The sequence below is a fragment of the Ascaphus truei genome, chromosome 5 (genome assembly GCF_040206685.1).
Source record: "Ascaphus truei isolate aAscTru1 chromosome 5, aAscTru1.hap1, whole genome shotgun sequence".
NCBI classification, from domain to species: domain Eukaryota; kingdom Metazoa; phylum Chordata; class Amphibia; order Anura; family Ascaphidae; genus Ascaphus; species Ascaphus truei.
Genome location: NC_134487.1, coordinates 187,970,855 through 187,988,354, shown reverse-complemented (window position 1 = coordinate 187,988,354; position 17,500 = coordinate 187,970,855). Strand labels below are relative to the sequence as shown.

The 17,500-nt window shown below is 43.0% G+C and overlaps 1 protein-coding gene across 4 annotated transcripts in view; it reads left to right on the top strand.

Moving 5' to 3' along the window:
- The window catches only part of LOC142495656 (beta-4C adrenergic receptor-like), a 56,056-nt gene that overhangs the window by 28,025 nt on the left and 10,531 nt on the right, over positions 1-17,500 (top strand). Inside the window, exon 2 of one of the 4 annotated variants that reach the window (XM_075601416.1) lies at positions 12,870-12,934. The exons of 1 other annotated variant lie outside the window; for it this stretch is intronic. In XM_075601416.1, coding sequence (XP_075457531.1) covers positions 12,870-12,912 — 43 coding nt within the window. In that variant the 3' untranslated portion in view covers positions 12,913-12,934. Of the gene's footprint in view, positions 1-921; positions 1,034-12,866; positions 12,935-17,500 lie in introns of those variants that run through there. 2 more of the 4 variants (XM_075601415.1, XM_075601417.1) reach the window with 2 other exon arrangements.

Below are 17,500 nucleotides of genomic sequence, written 5' to 3'. Positions count from 1 at the left end.
CCCCGAGGGAGCCCTGGTGTCCCGCGATCGCGGGACAGCGGCAGGGGGTTCCGGGGGACCCGGCGGACCCGGCAGCGGTAGGGAGAGCGCCCCGATCGGAGGGCGCTCTTCCGCTGCTTCGGCGTGCGCCCGTCACACTCGGGCGCGCGCCAGGCTACTGCTGCGGCACAGAACGGGCAAATGCTCGAATAAACTGTGCCGCAGCAGTAAGTCAGCAATAAGAGAGCTTTTCAGCAATTTTTTTTGCTGAAAAATAAATAAATCGCCAAACGCACGGCGATAAGCCACTTATCGTCCGCTTGTCTAGTATTCTAGTAGCCACGATTAACTTATCCTCGGGTGGTTCCCGTGGGCATCCGGAGGTCCTCAGGTGGTCCCTGTGGGCGTCTGGGGGTCCGCGGTTGGTCCCCATGGGCATCTTTGTTGTAAAATAAATAAATGTAGCATACATTTCTGTAAATAAACCTCCCCTCCCACCAAACAAATCATACAGTACAGTAATGGGCAAAATAACAATTATCCAGATATAGATAATAGCTCATTTGCCCATTATTAAATCAAACATTAGCAAGGCAGCATAAATAAAGAGATTTCCCCTGAGGAAGTCTAACACAGACAAAACGCATAGGGCGGACTCTTGTAGTACAGAGACTTTGGGGGGTATTCACTCACCGTTGGTGAACTTCAGCCTAGAATAGGTTGCAAGTATTCAGTCGAGTGACTGCTTATCGGCCGCGCAGCATGATGAAAGGCTGTTTTGGGAGTCCTGTCTGTCCAGCTCCTGTGTCGTGACCCAGGGTGGTCTGAATGCTTACCTCAAAGACACTTATGTAAGTGCATTACTTTGTGTTTTTAATAATTAAATCAATTTAAACTATATTTGCTTTGTTTTTCTTGTATGTGGGATTCCCCTCCCTCTAGTTTCCTTGTGGATCATTTGGGAAATCGTCTGTGACGGTGTGAAACACTTACCTGGATGATTTCGGAGTTGGTTACTCTATTTAACCGAACTGTCTGTTTTTCACGTGGAACACGTGAGTCTAACATTCAAAGATTAATCTAAACCTTTTTCAGATTGACACACGTGTTGCACTATTGTTGTTATTTCTTTCTTTATATGTAAAGTAAATAAAAAACGTTCTACTTACCCCTGCCACCATAAAGGGCATCCTCGTCAGCATACTGCAGGGCCATTTCCTCAGATGCCAGCAATAATACATTAAAAAATACAATCTAATGGCCCCTAACGCCTTAATCACCTTAGCGGTTAATAACCGTTATAGTAATTAAGGGGTTATCCCACCCTCCCCCACTACCCACCCAGGAGGCCTAACCACCCTCCCCATACAACTACCTCCACCCATTCATTGGTACAGTGGGTAATATGGTCATGATTTAACACTATAGCAATAAATGGTAAAGCAAAAAAAATAAAAAATACAGGCCCAAAATACAACACATCTATATATATAAAATTGAATTTTGTGGGGTTGTTGCTAGATGTGGTGAATCTGATTGGTCCGTGGGTCTGTCACTCAGCCTCTGGCCAATCAGATTGGTCCGTATCCCTGCCCCGGCCCGCACGCCTCTCATTGGCCTGCGTGGCTCTATGACGTTACCCAACTGCCACTCTCTTCTCCTCACCCGCCCACAACCACCCGGCCACTAACACTAACAGCTGCTCCGGCGCAGGTCTCACCTCTCCCCCACCACAAACCCCCCTCCCCCCGGTCACAACATTAACAGCCGCTCCGGCGCAGGCCTCACCTCTCCCCCACCACAAACCCCCCTACCCCCGGTCACAACACTAACAGCTGCTCCGGCGCAGGCCTCACCTCTCCCCCACCACAAACCCCCTTCCCCCGGTCACAACACTAACAGCCGCTCCGGCGCAGGCCTCACCTCTCCCCCACCACAAACCCGCCTCCCCCCGTTCACAACACTAACAGCCGCTCCTACCGAGCACACTCTCCCCCTGGCTTCCCCGCTTGCAGCCAGCAGTGTGGGGGGCGGGAGGCAGCGCCACGCGGGAGACCAACTGGAGTCCCAGCCCTCTCCTGCTCCTGCCTGGCCACCTATCGCTCAATGCTGCACTACAGCCGCAGATGGAGGACGGGGCCGGCCACACCACACCACAGAGTCCCTCTCCTCACTGAATCCCTTACCTTACATTTCGAGGAGAGGGACATCTGAAACCACTGCTAGCGAGGACTGGGGGGTCATGCATTGGGGGGAGGGGGGGACAATGATGTGCGGTTCAGGGGGGGGAACAATGTGAGGTGCAGGGGGTGGAGAGACAGATGTGGGGTGCAGGGGAGTGACGAGTGAAGTGGGGTGCAGGGGGGTGGCGAGTGATGTGGGGTGCAGGGGGTGGACAGTGATGTGGGGTGCAGGGGGTGGACAGTGATGTGGGGTGGACAGTGATGTGGGGTGCAGGGGGGTGGAGAGTGATGTGGGGTGCAGGGGGGAGAGTGGTGTGGGGTGCAGGGGGGGAGAGTGATGTGGGGTGCAGGGGGGCAGTTTTGTGGGGTGCAGAGGGGTGGACAGTCTTGTGGGGTGCAGGGAGGAGAGACACAGCTGTGAAGGGGGGGAGACCCATCTGTGAAGGGGGTTAAATTCCGGGCAATGCCGGGTATATCAGCTAGTAACATATAAAAATCAACACATTACAAATGCCAAAAAAACTATTGATTGGCACAGTGGGTACATCATGCCCATATAATATGGGCATGATTTAGCACTATGCCAGTCAATGGTCAACCTACCAAAAAAATCAATCACCAACAATATCCAATGCAATCCAAACAATCACCAAATAAACAAAAATAAACAAGTAAACAGAACAAAATTACCACCAATCAATTAATCAAATAGCAAGTTAACACCAGAATTAACTATTCCAGCACCAAAACAAAACCATTAATAAATAAAATAATTCCCCAAATAAACACCATCATTGAAAATCAAAACACAAAAAATAAATCAGTATTAAAATGCAAATATCAAAGAACACCCAGAAATAAACAATTGAAAACACCCCAAAAAATGCCATAATACATGAAAATACAAACTACATAGCATACAAACTGCAGCAGATAGAACTCACCGGTTGAGCCCTTTTCAGAAGGGCGATCTTCACGTCGCCGGCTACTCGACGTTTTTGCAAATGTTGCTATCACTGGTATTCGGGGCTTTCTGCATACCGTGATAGCAACACTGTCAAAAATAGCGATTTAAAAACAATAGCAATTTTTTTTAAATCGGACTTTAGTGCATAGGCCCCCAAATCCATTTGCGGATTTTACACTGCAAACGAATTTGAGGGGAAAATGCGAGAAAATCCGGGAAACAGATTTGCCCATCTCTAGTTATAAGGTGCAGATATACAAATTGGATGAATTTATATCTAAATATTTTTTTTACCATTCCTTTAGGATCAAAATCTGTACCGGGCCTGGAATAAATTCCTCTTTTTAACATCAAGTAGACAGACAAATATTGGATAATATTTTGACAGTGTCACAAACAGAAAAATAACAATAAACCTTTTCTTAGATAGCTTTCAATGGGCCTGATCCACAGAGGTCTCTGCTGATAATGGGCCGTTATCACAATCTTTAACGGTTGTTAATTTCCCTGAAGTTAACATATAACATATATAGCCCCGAATGCAAATAACATTGACCGTTGTATATCTCATTAGCATAAGTGTAACATCATATTAAGTTAGCACTGCAGTACCTTACGTTAGCAGTAAAAACATGGCAAGAGTGAGGGAGAGAGGGAGAGAGGGAGAGACCTGTGCACAAAACTAAACACACCTGGGAAACATACTAATTTGCATATGCATAGTATATAAAAATTAGCAGATTTCACAGATCTCTTTCCTGTTCAGATTGGTGCATATAATATTTGTGTCTCATATAGCGCTAACACATTGTACACAGCGCTATACATAGAATTTTATAGGCAAGTTGAGTCACTGTCCCGGGGAGCTCACAATTACATTTTGGTGTCCAAGGCCAGGGAGATTACCCATTGTCACTATGAGAGCTGATGTATGGATTCAAAGCCACTTGAAAGCCAATGTTCTTACTACTAAGCCACTCATATAATGAGATGAATGAATTTTTCACCAGCATTTTTCTCTGTATCTGGTCCAAAGGTCTGCAAAACCTAATAAATATTTACATTACAAACCGGCGGGATATTAATTGTCCCTCTGCATGACGTTCATAGAGTCTTCTTGATATATATTAATTTACTTGGATGTTTAACTTTACAGCATGCTGGATGTACTGTAGAAGACTGCTAATTTGTAGCTGTGGTTTGTACTCTGTGACAGTGAAATGATTCAAAGTCTTCATCACTTGAGGGGCCTCAAGCAGTTTGCATGAGGCAAGCACACATTTGATTAAAAGCATACATTTGTTGTTTTTGATCGGATTTTAATTTGTATTCAAAAAGGTAAAAAGCAGTAAAGCGTCCGCATGGCAACATATGTTGATTTTTCTTACTAGCACCGCTCCACCAGGTAGTACAGAGCTGGTTTCAATGCAGACTACAATGAATCCTGTCAGAAAAAAAGGTTATTTGGCCCAGATCCACAAAAGGGTGCTAAGCTTTAGCATGCATTTACTCCCATTCATATATATGTAGCAGCCGTTACTGCGCACGCTGGTGCGTTGCAGCAGGACATGTTCAACACACTAACGGGAGCAGCTGCCATTGTAGTGGCATTACCTGCATGTGAAAAGGGGCGGGGCTTTAGCACAATGGCAGGTGAGTGCAATAACGTCTGCTTCATCTAAATGAATGGGAGTAAAAGTATGCTAAAGTTTAGCACCCTGTTCTGGATCAGAGCCTTTGAGGTCTAAATGGCAGTTAACGCTGGTTCAGATGTGTTAGCCCGCAATGGACCTCAGTGAAACTGTGTCTAAGTGATAGGAGCTTAGAATAGCCATCTTAATTTAGATTTGTGACTAATTGTTTAGGGATAAAATACACCATTAAAAAAATAAATTAGCAAGCAGGGAAAAATAGAGGTGAAAACAAACATTGTACTGTATGGTATGGTGAAGAAATCTCTACAAAATAAACATCCAGGGGAAGTGCCCCTCGAATCCAGCATTTGCCTTATCAGGAGAGGAAAGTGATAAGAAGCTATTGAAGAGGGGGCTGTGCGGTTGAACTTTTAAAAGTTAAATGAAAGGCTTTTCACTTTGTGGTTTCTAGTTGTTAAATTCCCTGGTGCTTCCGTTTAACCTCTAATTGCTGATCCTGTTGACTCTTTTGCTGTCTCTGCCAGCGGAAGGGTTAAGGGGGAAGTTTCCCATGTATGCATATTTTGTAAAGATCTCTTCACAATACTGTGCAGTAGGATGTCTGTTTTCACCTCTCTATGATTGGATGTATCATAAAATGTAAACACACGTGGCTGTTGAAATACAGTATATCCAAAAAGGCTTTCGAACCAAGGTAGCTTTGCATCTTTATGTAATTTGGAAACCATATCAATCATTTTCTCCCTGTCATGCATAACTTTGATTTTGGTGACATTGGTTCAATTTTGCAAATGTCCTTCCTATATTAACGTAACATTACAATTAGTCAACCATTGTTTCAGTTGCTCTGTCATGCCTAACTGGAGTGTCTTACTATTTTACTTAATTTGTTTCTAGAAATTTCAGCGTCTATTGAATTAATCAGAAACAAAATGGAGGATACAGAGAAATGTATACTCCAAGAAAAATCGCTTTGTTGCACACCACCCAAAGTAAAACCTAACATTTAATAAATTGATTCAAAATATATATCACTGTAATAGTCTAAACAGTAATAAAAAAAAATATGTAATTGTTGGATGGGAGGAAGGGAAATGAACACCAATCACTAAAGGCTCAAAATCAATGAAGAGTCAAAAGAGAATCGCCTGAATAGGGGTGTAAATGCTCCCTGCCTAGAATGGTGCGGCGATGTAAGTGAGAAACTGATTAATAAAATGCATATGTAGCCATGTATCCTCTTGCTACTAATCTGCCATAACTAAGGCCGTGCTTATTGTGCAGGCGACAGCGACGCAACGTCGCGTCAAAACAAATGTATTGACGTTGTTGCGTGCACTTATAGTAAGCATGATGCGACGGCGCGACGGCTTGGTCGCGATCGCTGGAAGTCACTTCAATTTGATTTTTCCAGCGACCACAGCGTGACGTCAGCGTCGCTGTCGCGTCGCCAGCATTATAAGCGCGGCCTAACACATAAGCCCTGGTACCAACGCAGGTAGTGTTAGGGTTAAATCTATGCCCTTGCTGCTGCAGCAGAAAACAATTCCCTTGAGTAACAAGGGGGGTGGGGCTCAGACCTAGGACCCTCCCCCTGGGTACATAAGGGACTGCAGATACACATTTAGTGGTTCTGAGATGTTGTTGAAGTGTGGAGCCAGGGCTCTGGCAACCTTCCTTCCCCTCCCTCAGGAGAGTGGGATGCTTCCCCTTACTTCACCAGGGAGTAAGGGATCAAAGGATAGACCTTTTGGGTAGGGTGACCAGATTTACAAAAGTAAAAACCGAGACACATTAAAAAAAATATTTATAAAACAAATGACATCACCAACTGCGCCCCTTCTCCTTAATGTCTCTCCGCCCCGCTCTGTCCCCGTTTTTCTCTCACACACCCCATTCTCTCTCCCCCTCATCCCTCCATTCTCTCTCCCCCATCCTCTCTCTATCCCCCCCTCCATTATCATCCCCCCATCCCTCCAGTCTCGTTCTCCTCCTCATCCTTCCATTCTCGTTCTCCCCCCTTTCCTCCATTCTCGTTCTCCCCCCCATCCCTACATTCTCGTTCTCCCTATCCATACATTCTCGTTCCACCCTTCCCATTCCATCTCTCTCCCCATTCTCTCTCTCTCTCCCCCATTCTCTTTGTCTCTCTCTCTCCCACATTCTCTGTGTGTCTCTCTCTCCCCCTTCTCTGTGTCTCTCTCTCCCCCATTCTCTGTGTCTCTCTCTCCCATTCTGTCTCTCTCCCCATATACAACAAAAGACAGGGGTGCCCAATGCTACATCAAATTGACAAAACATATATGGTAATCAGTATAAAGTTTAAATACTTCAAGAATAATAGTAATAACTTGTTTTTTTTAGTTAAACCCTTTGGCCAAAGAATCGTAAGCCTGCATACCAAACATCAAGGTAAACCAAAAATGCAGGTCCTAACACTAAAACTCTGAACCCTTCCTTTTACCTCTGTATGAGGAGAAGCAACTGCAGTGAGCCTTGTCCATTCAGCAAATTGCCAGAACCTCCCAAGTTAAAAAGGTGGGGGGTGAGCTCTGGGGGGAGGTGCCACCTACCTCCATTTAACTGTTACCAGCCATCTCTCCCCATACCATGCTGTGTCTCTCTCCCCATGCCATGCTGTGTCTCTCTCCCCATGCCATGCTGTGTGTCTCTCCCCATGCCATGCTGTCTGTCTCTCTCCCTATGCCATGCTGTGTCTCTCTCCCTATGCCATGCTGTGTCTCTCTCCCTATGCCATGCTGTGTCTCTCGCCCCATGCCATGCTGTGTCTCTCTCCTCATGCCATGCTGTGTCTCTCTCCTTTTGCCATGCTGTGTCTCTCTTCTCATGCCATGCTGTGTCTGTGCCTCTCTCGCCATGCTGTGTCTGTGTCTCTCTCCCCATGCCATGCTGTCTATCTCTCTCCCCATGCCATGCTGTTTCTCTCTCCCCATGCCAGGCTGTCTCTCTCTCTCGCCATGTCATGCTCTCTCTCTCCCCATGCCATGCTGTGTCTGTCTCTCTCCTCATGCCATGCTGTCTCTCTCCCCATGCCATGGTGTCTATCCCCATGCCATGCTGTCTCTCCCCATGCCATGCTGTGTGTCTCTCACCATACTGTGCCTATCTATCTCCCCATGCCATGCTGTGTCTGTCTCTCTCCCTATGCCATGCTTTCTGTCTCTCTCCCCATGCAATGCTGTGTCTCTCTTTCTCCCCATGCCATGCTGTCTCTCTCCCCATGCCATGATCTCTCTCTCTCTCCATGCCATGCTGTGTCTCTGTCCCCATGCCATGCTATGTCTGTCTAACATAAAAGCTGTCATGGCCGCGCCCACCCGTCCCATTTTGCCCACGCCCCCCGCACCTGAGAACTCTGCCTGTAGACCGCAGATAGCGGTCTAGTGCTGTGCACGCACCGCTAGGACGCCAGGCATGCTTAGTCTTAGATGCATTTGATGTATCCAAGGGTGGGCCTGGCAACAGCCAGAAAGTGTCAGCGTAAGGGGTGCATACTGGTTGGGTCACATGCTGGATGTGATGGCCTGTCAGTATCCAGACCTGCCCTGTTATAGGGCAGGGTTACAAGCAAAATCCAACGGTATAAATACTGGCACTTTCCCAAAAGTGGGTGTGTTTCTTTCCTCCCTCTGTGGAGTGAACAACAACAACTTACCTGGTCTGACAAGGAGACTAAGGAGGAGCACTATGCAGGAGGAAACTTGGTTGGGCCTCAAGCCTTAAAGTGACCGTCGTAGGGGAAGCAAGAGATGTACCTGCTGTGTAAGAACTTGAACACTGTAATAAATACCATGGACCCAGATACCAGTGTGACTCACTGTCTTGGGCTAAAGAAAGGTGTCAGTCTGGGCCATCCTACTTCTATCTAGAGGATCCAAGCTGACTGGAGGCGCTGCAACCAATGAACAAAGTACCCTGTGAACCTGTCCTGATGATTCCCCACACCACCACTGAGGAATTGCTCAGCCCTCCTGTTACCTCAAAGGTACGCACCACAGTACAAATGGAGTAGCAGACCTAATCTCATTTAGGGTGGGGAAAAGGGGCTACATAAGTATTTTCTGAGTAAGTCAAAATAAATAGTATCTAGTCAATAGAGAAAGTGTATAAAATACAACTGAAAGTAAGTACAAAGCAAAACAGGCAACAATCAAAAAACAAACAGAATACTTATCCACAAAAGAACACTGATGTAGAGCATTCAGCTAAATAGGAGCAGTGAACAGAAATATAGAGAGACTATACAGGCACACGAAAAAAGTGGAAGGAACACAAATGGAAAAGGAAAGTTAAAAGTAAGAGAGGGAAAAAATATAAAGGTAAAAGGTACAAAGGAAATTAAATAAGGAAATAAGGGGGCAATGTTTCGGGGGATGGACCCCATCTTCAGGTCCATTCTCACAGGACAAGTGCCAGTGGTAATTTCCTATAACACCTCACATGAAAGACTCCCAAAATAGCTGAAGGTTCCAGTGTGATACCGTTTCTCCACTGAACTGACTTGTTGTTGAGCTATCTCTGTTCCTGAACTCCGTTTTTGTTTTGGAGCTTGTTAAGCTGGAATACCATTTTGTTCTGATTTTATTTTGTCTAGATATACATTTTGAGTGCTGGGAACTCTCCTTGTATTTTGTTATGTACTTTGAGGTGAGTAGGGTACCCCATTTTTCCTGCTACATATCTTCTTAATTTATCATTTCGCTTCATTATCATTTATCTATAGTTTAGTGCTGTCTATACCATAAACTTTTGTACACTCTTCAGCAGGCTTCGGGCCTTTTTAGATACAAATTATATTAACTACAAAAAATGCTAGGAAAATAAAATAAGTTTGCAAATTTGCTTTATAATGCATCACATTGAGCTCAGTTTATAATAGTTGGGGCGGGGAACTAGACAATAATTATTTTAACAGTTTGATTGCTGGTATAAACAGGATACATGGTTCACTTTATGTTATGCAAGTTCAGGTTCTAACTGTGCTCATGTCTCATTCCTTTCCCACAAGCGTATCACATAAAAAATGTACGTGATCTGTCAAGGATAAAATGTGGTTCATATTCCCAGATTACAACACAACCATAGGAGGAAACTGTGGTTCTCACCAGTACTTTGCACTCAATGCTGTGCAGTTACTAAGCTTCAATCATCTGTCTTAACCTGTTATTTTCTTTTCACCGTGAACCACTATTATGATCCAGTTTCTAAAGCAACCCATCAGTTCACTAATGTTCATAACATTTCATAAAACTGTTTAGAAGCTGGAAGTAAATACATAATGAATACTACTTTTACAATGCTATTTAAAGCAACAATCCCCGTTTTCTTTTGGTGTACTATATATATTTTAATATTGACAGAACATGGGGGTCCCTGGATTTGATCCATGGTCCTTTAACCACCAGGGATCCCAAAATCATTGAGTTTATATGTTGATTTCTGACACAAACATATTACAAAAATGGGCAGGGAGCAACATCATCATTTTTTTTAATGACATCACAGCTTTCTATTGGCCGTTTGAGGGATGCTGACCCTGCAGCCATTTTGGCTCTACCAGCCAAGTATTCTTGCTTGATGGAAAAACTACAGATATCTTGGGAACTTGGGGGCTGCAGATCGGTTAAGGAATATTACAAAGATATATGAGCAGCGTGACTCACTGCTATAAAATTCTGTTTTCAGAATGGCAGTACTTGTACATTCCTTCTTTTAGTGTGCCCTAAGCAATTGCTGGAAGATCTTTGACCCCCCCCCCCCCCCACCTTAGTTTTACGTGCACCCAGGCACTTTTAATAACAGGTCCTGTCATATACTCCTAAATAATCAGGCTATTGAGACAATTCGTCTTCCATTAGAGGTGAAGGGTTTACCTTGACATGGCTGCAGGCTTGTAATGCTTTGGCCAAAGGATTTAACTATATTGCCCATTCTTATGAGAAGAAAAGCTGATAGTATTTAACTAAATAATTTGTCAGATTGGATGTAGCATTGGGGATTTTTTTGTCTTTTGTTACTCCATATTTTCTGTGCAGGAAGACACCTTACACTCAACTTACTTGAATGGGCAGTAACGGGCCATGTTTACTAAGCTGTGCTGGAAAATGTCCTTTGTAGTAGCACTGCTTTGTAAATGGCGCAATGTGTCTTGCACAAAATTACAAGTAGCAATGACACTGAGATTTGAACTGGGGTAAACCTTCTTCAGAGGGCGGGATTTTACCTCTTGCAGCACTAAATATAATTGACTAAAATCACCATAGGTTTCCCTTTGGGAACTTGTCAGGTTATTCTTTCAGTGCCCCGACGCCCTCTAACCATGGGTATTTTCGGGGGCAGTCCAGTGACGTCAGTAGCCATTCCTTTCATGAGTGGTTCCCTTGACTTTAGGTGGCTATCCTGTCAAGTGGAAAGACATTCCCATGGTGGTCACTAATGGCCAAAGGCCAGAATGAGTAGCAGCAAGGTGTGGAGTAATCAAGGGATAGCAAAGGGTACAGGCACCTTTAAAGCAGCATTTACCCTACTTGTTTTTATACTTATCGACCCCTCCCTACTTTTTTTTTTTTTTTTTTACGTATGTGGGAAGCAGGTGGTCTCTAAAGCTAAAACAAGCTATTTTCATTTCTGGGGGCTTCCTGGTTCCCGACATACTGACCTTGGAAAATAGTGCTGGTACGCCCCCTAAAGGGGCAACAAAATGGAATTTAAATTCTCCTGCGTACCACGGACAAATTTTAAGCCATAACGTCATCAATCGTGGCATGCTATTGGACCGCATGACGCAGGGTATTTACATAGCCAGGAAGTTCCGGTGCTACTTTTCCCAGTAATATCTCGGGAACTGTGGGGTTCTCAGAGATGAAATTACTGTGGTTTAACTCAGGTGACCACTGATTCCGATCCAGGTTAAAAACAAAAGGGATGGAGTGGGGGGAGTAGGGGGTCTGCTGCTTTAAATCAAATAACATGCACTGTAGTTTCAGATTGGTAGTACCTGTGTGCACACTATTCTTTATTAGTACTGCAGGGCTCTTCAACTAGTTCTCCAAAGGAGTCAGATCAAAACACATTCAGCAGTAGCAGGGCCACAATCATATTGTAATATGTAAGTACAATTAAAGACTTATAATTTATAACATCTGGACCATATATATTTACCTTACCTAAACTTACAAGTGAGTTATAGTGTAAATAATTACACTTAACTACTCAAAATACTAGTATGAAATTAGCAGAAGTGGAGAGTCTGAGGGCCGCAGCAAGGCCATAAGTGGGTCGCATTTGGTCTGGGCTGCCAGTTGAAGAGCCTTGGTGTACTGTATGTAGTCGATGTATGCAGAGGATATGTTGTTAACTAATGCTAGTAAAATAATATTTGTTAGTGTGTATCTCTCGTGTGTCCGCATATGTACTATATTAAGAACTGAGTCACTGCAGATGACAGGGGTTGACATCTAGTGACAGATATATAAACACGAGTTGAAGTCCGCATCCAAAGGGAAAGAATAACTACACAAAAACGACATGCTGTAAACAGCATTACGTGTGTGTTTGTAAAGGGCTGTTCCTAATACACTGTATGTGGCTAATTAGCCATTTTATTGAAGGAATTGAACAAAAAACATTGGAGCTATTTGTTAAAGTCTTATAGTGAATGCAAATATAGTGTGGAAAAAACAACATCAGATTTATCAAAGAAACAAATGCCATTCATTTTTGATAAATCTGAAGATAGTCCACATTGGAACGAAAAGTTGGTATTTACATGTACCTTGAACTAGGGGTGTTTTTTTTGTAAAAAAACAATAGAAATGTTGTTTTCAACTAATGGGATTCTTCAGTGTCTTTGTAGCTGGTTTTTTTTTGCACCTGTTTTGCAGCTGTGAGGCCTTGATAATTGACCCCAAATATGTTTGGAATGAGGAAATCCCAGATCAGTGTGCAACTCCTGATCATAGTTACACTACATTTTTTATTCTGATGTAATCCTGATAATGACATGTTTAATCACTGTATTTCTCTTTTTTCCTTTTTCCTGGAATTTTTGGGGACATTAAGAAGACTTTACAACAAGGACTATAAAGAAGATCTCAATGCGTGTTGATCTGCACTGCTCAGAAAAATATGTAAGTATCCTATTTCTTACCCTGCTTGTTATGTGAATTTAAAGTTTCAAAGACGTTGCATGGTATACTGTAGATATATATAGATATATATATATATAGATATATAGATATTGTGACAAACGCCCCTCTTTTGTAGCGCTGACGTCTGTCTGGGATCTTCCCGACACAGTCTTCTAGGGTTAATTATACGAATAACCGGATCATACAAAGCATTATGTTGTTTAACTCAGGCTTCTGCCTGCTTTATTTTCATCCCAGTAAGGGACTGCAGCTTTAACAGGTGTAGGCAGGAGGCACTCAGATATTAACCTTCAGCAGTTTACTCATATCACTGTTATAATATTTCACATACTGTCACTTTAAGAAACAAAAATAAATCATATAAAGAAATCCTATCCCATTCAGGGATCTAACTACACAGCAAAATCAGCCTCTCTAACTGCGGCTGGGCCAACTAACCTGGTTTCCCAGCTTAAAACAATACCCTCTCATTTAGGGTCACTAGATACAGCATACAGTCTTTAGACACAGCAATAAACATTTGTTTGTCTTATCTGTTCGTGGTGGGGAACTCGGTCCCAAGTGTCCAGGCAAATCTTCTGGTACTGCGATACTTGAAGGGGGCGTCCTCCCTAAACTGGATGCAGGGGAGCAGCGATACCCCCAGCCTCCAAGAAGAGAGACTGAAAAGCAACTCTCTCTGCTCTAAATACCTCTTCTAGTGATTAGGAGAGCAGGTGAGGGAGAACTAGACACATTGTAAACTGTGGTCTGGATTTTCCAGCCACCAGCCTGAGTAAATGTGAAGCTGTGGAATGGATAATTGTGCACTATTCCTGCACTTTCTGACCTGAAACCGGGCAGAAAGCTGCCTAATATCTTTGGACTATGTCACTATATATATATATATATATATATATATATGTATGTATATGTATGTATATGTATATATATATATATTTATATATATATATATATATATATATATATATATATATATATATATATATGTATATGTATCAGTGTATCTTGAAAGCTCACACAAATAAAAGCATTTTGTTAGCCACAGAACGGTATAATCTATTCATTTTATATGATATATATTAGAATTAACTTTTGTTTCCTTATCCAGAGTTTTCAACCTTATTTTGGTTAAGGAACCCTATAATTTTATTCTGAGGAACCCCAACCCTCTCTAATAGTGTCTGAGATCAGATTCATTATAAGGAACCCCATCCCTCTTTAATAATGTGTCTGAGATCAGATTCTTCTGTATTTGGTACAATTTTAAAATTACCTGAAAATTGCAGGGAACCCTTTAGGGATGACCGGGGAACCCATGGGATCCTAAGAACCATGGCTGGAAAACACTGCGCTTTGCTGAACAGCAAAGGCAGTTGGAAAAAGAATAGTGCACCACTATGCCTTAATTAAGTAATAATTCCCGGAGAACAGGGCATTACTGGCCAATATTGCCCTGGCTGGAAGAGTTGAAGGCCCGAGGCGAAGCCGAGGGACTTTAACCCAGCCAGGGCATTATTGGCCAGTAATGCCCTGTTCTGAGGGCATTATTACTATTATAGGCTAAATGTACTATTATAGGCTAAATTATTATTATTATAGGCTAAATTATTTAATAAATAATAGACACTTTTGTATAGTTAAATAGATTTTTTTTACTAAAATAAAATGGTAAATACATGAAACCACCTATATATACTCTTACACTGCAGATATCTATATCCACACACTTCCGCACCCTCTGTGTACACACACACACACAGCAGCTCAACACACAGAAACTGCTGCTACACTCACACACACACACACACACACACACACAATAACACACCACACACAGCAGCTCTACACACACACACACACACACACACAACATAGCACCTCCTCTACACTCACAACACAACACCTCTACACACACAACACAGCACCTCTACCACACACACAACACAGCAGATCTACACACACACAACACAGCACAGCAACTCTACACACACAAACTCTGCTGCTACACACACTTTCTACACCCATAAACACTGCTGCTGATACACACACACACACACACACACACACACTGGAGCTCTACACACACATACACACACACACACACACACACACACACACACACACACACACACACACACACACACACACACACACACACACACACACACACACACACACACACACACACACACTAGCTCTATACACACACACAGCCGCTCTACACACACACTGTTGCTACACATACAACAGCACAACACACACACACACACACACTGCAGCCACAATAAAAAATGCAGCCACTTACTAAATTTTGCACTCTCCCCCCCACCTCTACACACAACACAGCGCAACACAGCACCTCTACACACACAACACGGCACCTCTATACACAACACAACACCTCTACACACACAACATATACACACACACACAACACTGCACCTCTATACACAGCACCTCTACAAACCACACAGCACCTCTACACACACACACACACACACACACACACACACACACACACACACACACACACACACACACACACACACACACACACACACACACACACACACACACACACACACACACTGCTGCTACACACACATGCTACACTCATAAACACTGCTGCTGACACTGACACACACACACATCACCTCTACACAGATATACAACACAACACACACACACACACACTGCTACACCCATAAACAATGCTACTGACACACTGACACACACAAACTGCAGCCACAAACAAACTGCAGACAGCCACTTACTTATTTGCAGACTCTCTCCCTCCCCCCCCCCCCCAATTCAACTGAATCTGCTCAGAAAATCTCAGTCAGCTCGGGAGGGGGAGGAGTCAACCCGTGACTGACCAACCCCCTGCCCTGTCTCAGAGCTGTTACTTCATTCTGACCAATCCCCTGCCCTGTCTCAGCTGTTCTGAAATCTGATTGGCTGGAATTAAACACATTGAAAACTACACTTTGCAAGCTGCTAAAATTCCAGGCATTACTGATTGGATAATGCCCGGAATTGTAACCAATCAGAGAGCAGGGTTTTCAATAATGCCCTGAATTTTACTGCTTTAGCCTATAATATACCTTAATTTTGCAGTCGTGTGTATATATATATATATATATATATATATATATATATATATATATATATATATATATATATATATATATATATATATATATGTGTATGTGTATGTGTACGGTATCAAGAAAACACAATTCTTTGCTTTATGTTCACAGAGCCTGTATATGTATATACAGGCTCTGTGAACATAAAGCAAAGAATTGTGTTTTCTTGATAAAGGTCCCAGATATGGAAGCGTAATGTTGATTGGTCTTATTAGAACAATTTATTTTGTTGTAAGTGTCCCATTGTAACATTATTCTTTAAAAAGATAGTGGATTTGTAAGATTGCAAAAAAAAAAAAGCAGCGATACTGTATGTGTGAAAATAACAAAATAACAAAGTAGTGATACTCTGCACCCTACCAATTTCCGGCTAGCTCTTTCAATAAGCAGACTTCTGCCATAAGGTACTATGAAGGTGTTCTCCAACTTCCGAAGGAGTCCTATAGCAGAAGACTGAGGATGAAAACTCCTGTCATCAATCACGTGATGCCCTGACCTAACCATTGAAGGGAAGAGCAAGGAGCATACTGTATGCAGGAATTGCTTTTCTCCAATTTAGGAAAAGACAATTGGCTAATACCTCCAGTGTTCTCATATTGTTCCCCCTGTACAAGCTGCATGCAAGTTGTAGCACGAACCCCAGTCTGCTCAGGAAACCCATGAAGTAATGTCTGGATGGGGTGGGAGGCTCATATTCCCTTGTTGTGGTGAGAGACGGTTAATTTGCCCTCTGTGTAATATGAGCATTGCTCAGTGAAGAATGTGCTGTGACATCTGCTGAACCTTTTACTGTCAGAGGGGCCAGCGATGTACAGATGTAGCGCGTGACATTATGGCTCCAGATAACACATGTCCCGTTATAAAGTAGAATATCACAGAGTTTCCATAGGATTCAGTGGCAGTGTTGGGAGCAGAATATCACAGAATATCCCAATCAGAAGCCTGCTACATCAATGCTTTGCTGCCCCCTTAGGCAGGGAATAAGTTTAACCCAGTGGTTTCTATTCTTTCTCCATCTACCTGTGTGTATATTCCTCCTGTTTTTTAAAGAAAACTTATCAGTGTAATTGACTTTCTTAGAGCGTCCAATCAGCTCCATTTAATCAATAAATGCTCCACTGTCCTTAGTTCATTTGCGTAGTAGGGATTGCCCCTTTAAGTCTCCAGGGTCCCCTTAAGGAGGTCAAACCCAAAGTGTTAGAGAGGCCAGCAACACAATCACCGAAATTGAAATGGGTAAGAATTTTTTTTATTATAAGGCAGCCAATGTCCAAATATATATATTATACATGGTGCAAGCAGTCAGCACTCACATACTGTATCATCTATCTTTGGCCGGGATACGATTTGAGTATGGTATAGAATATGTACTCATCAGGCACTCACAGGAAAC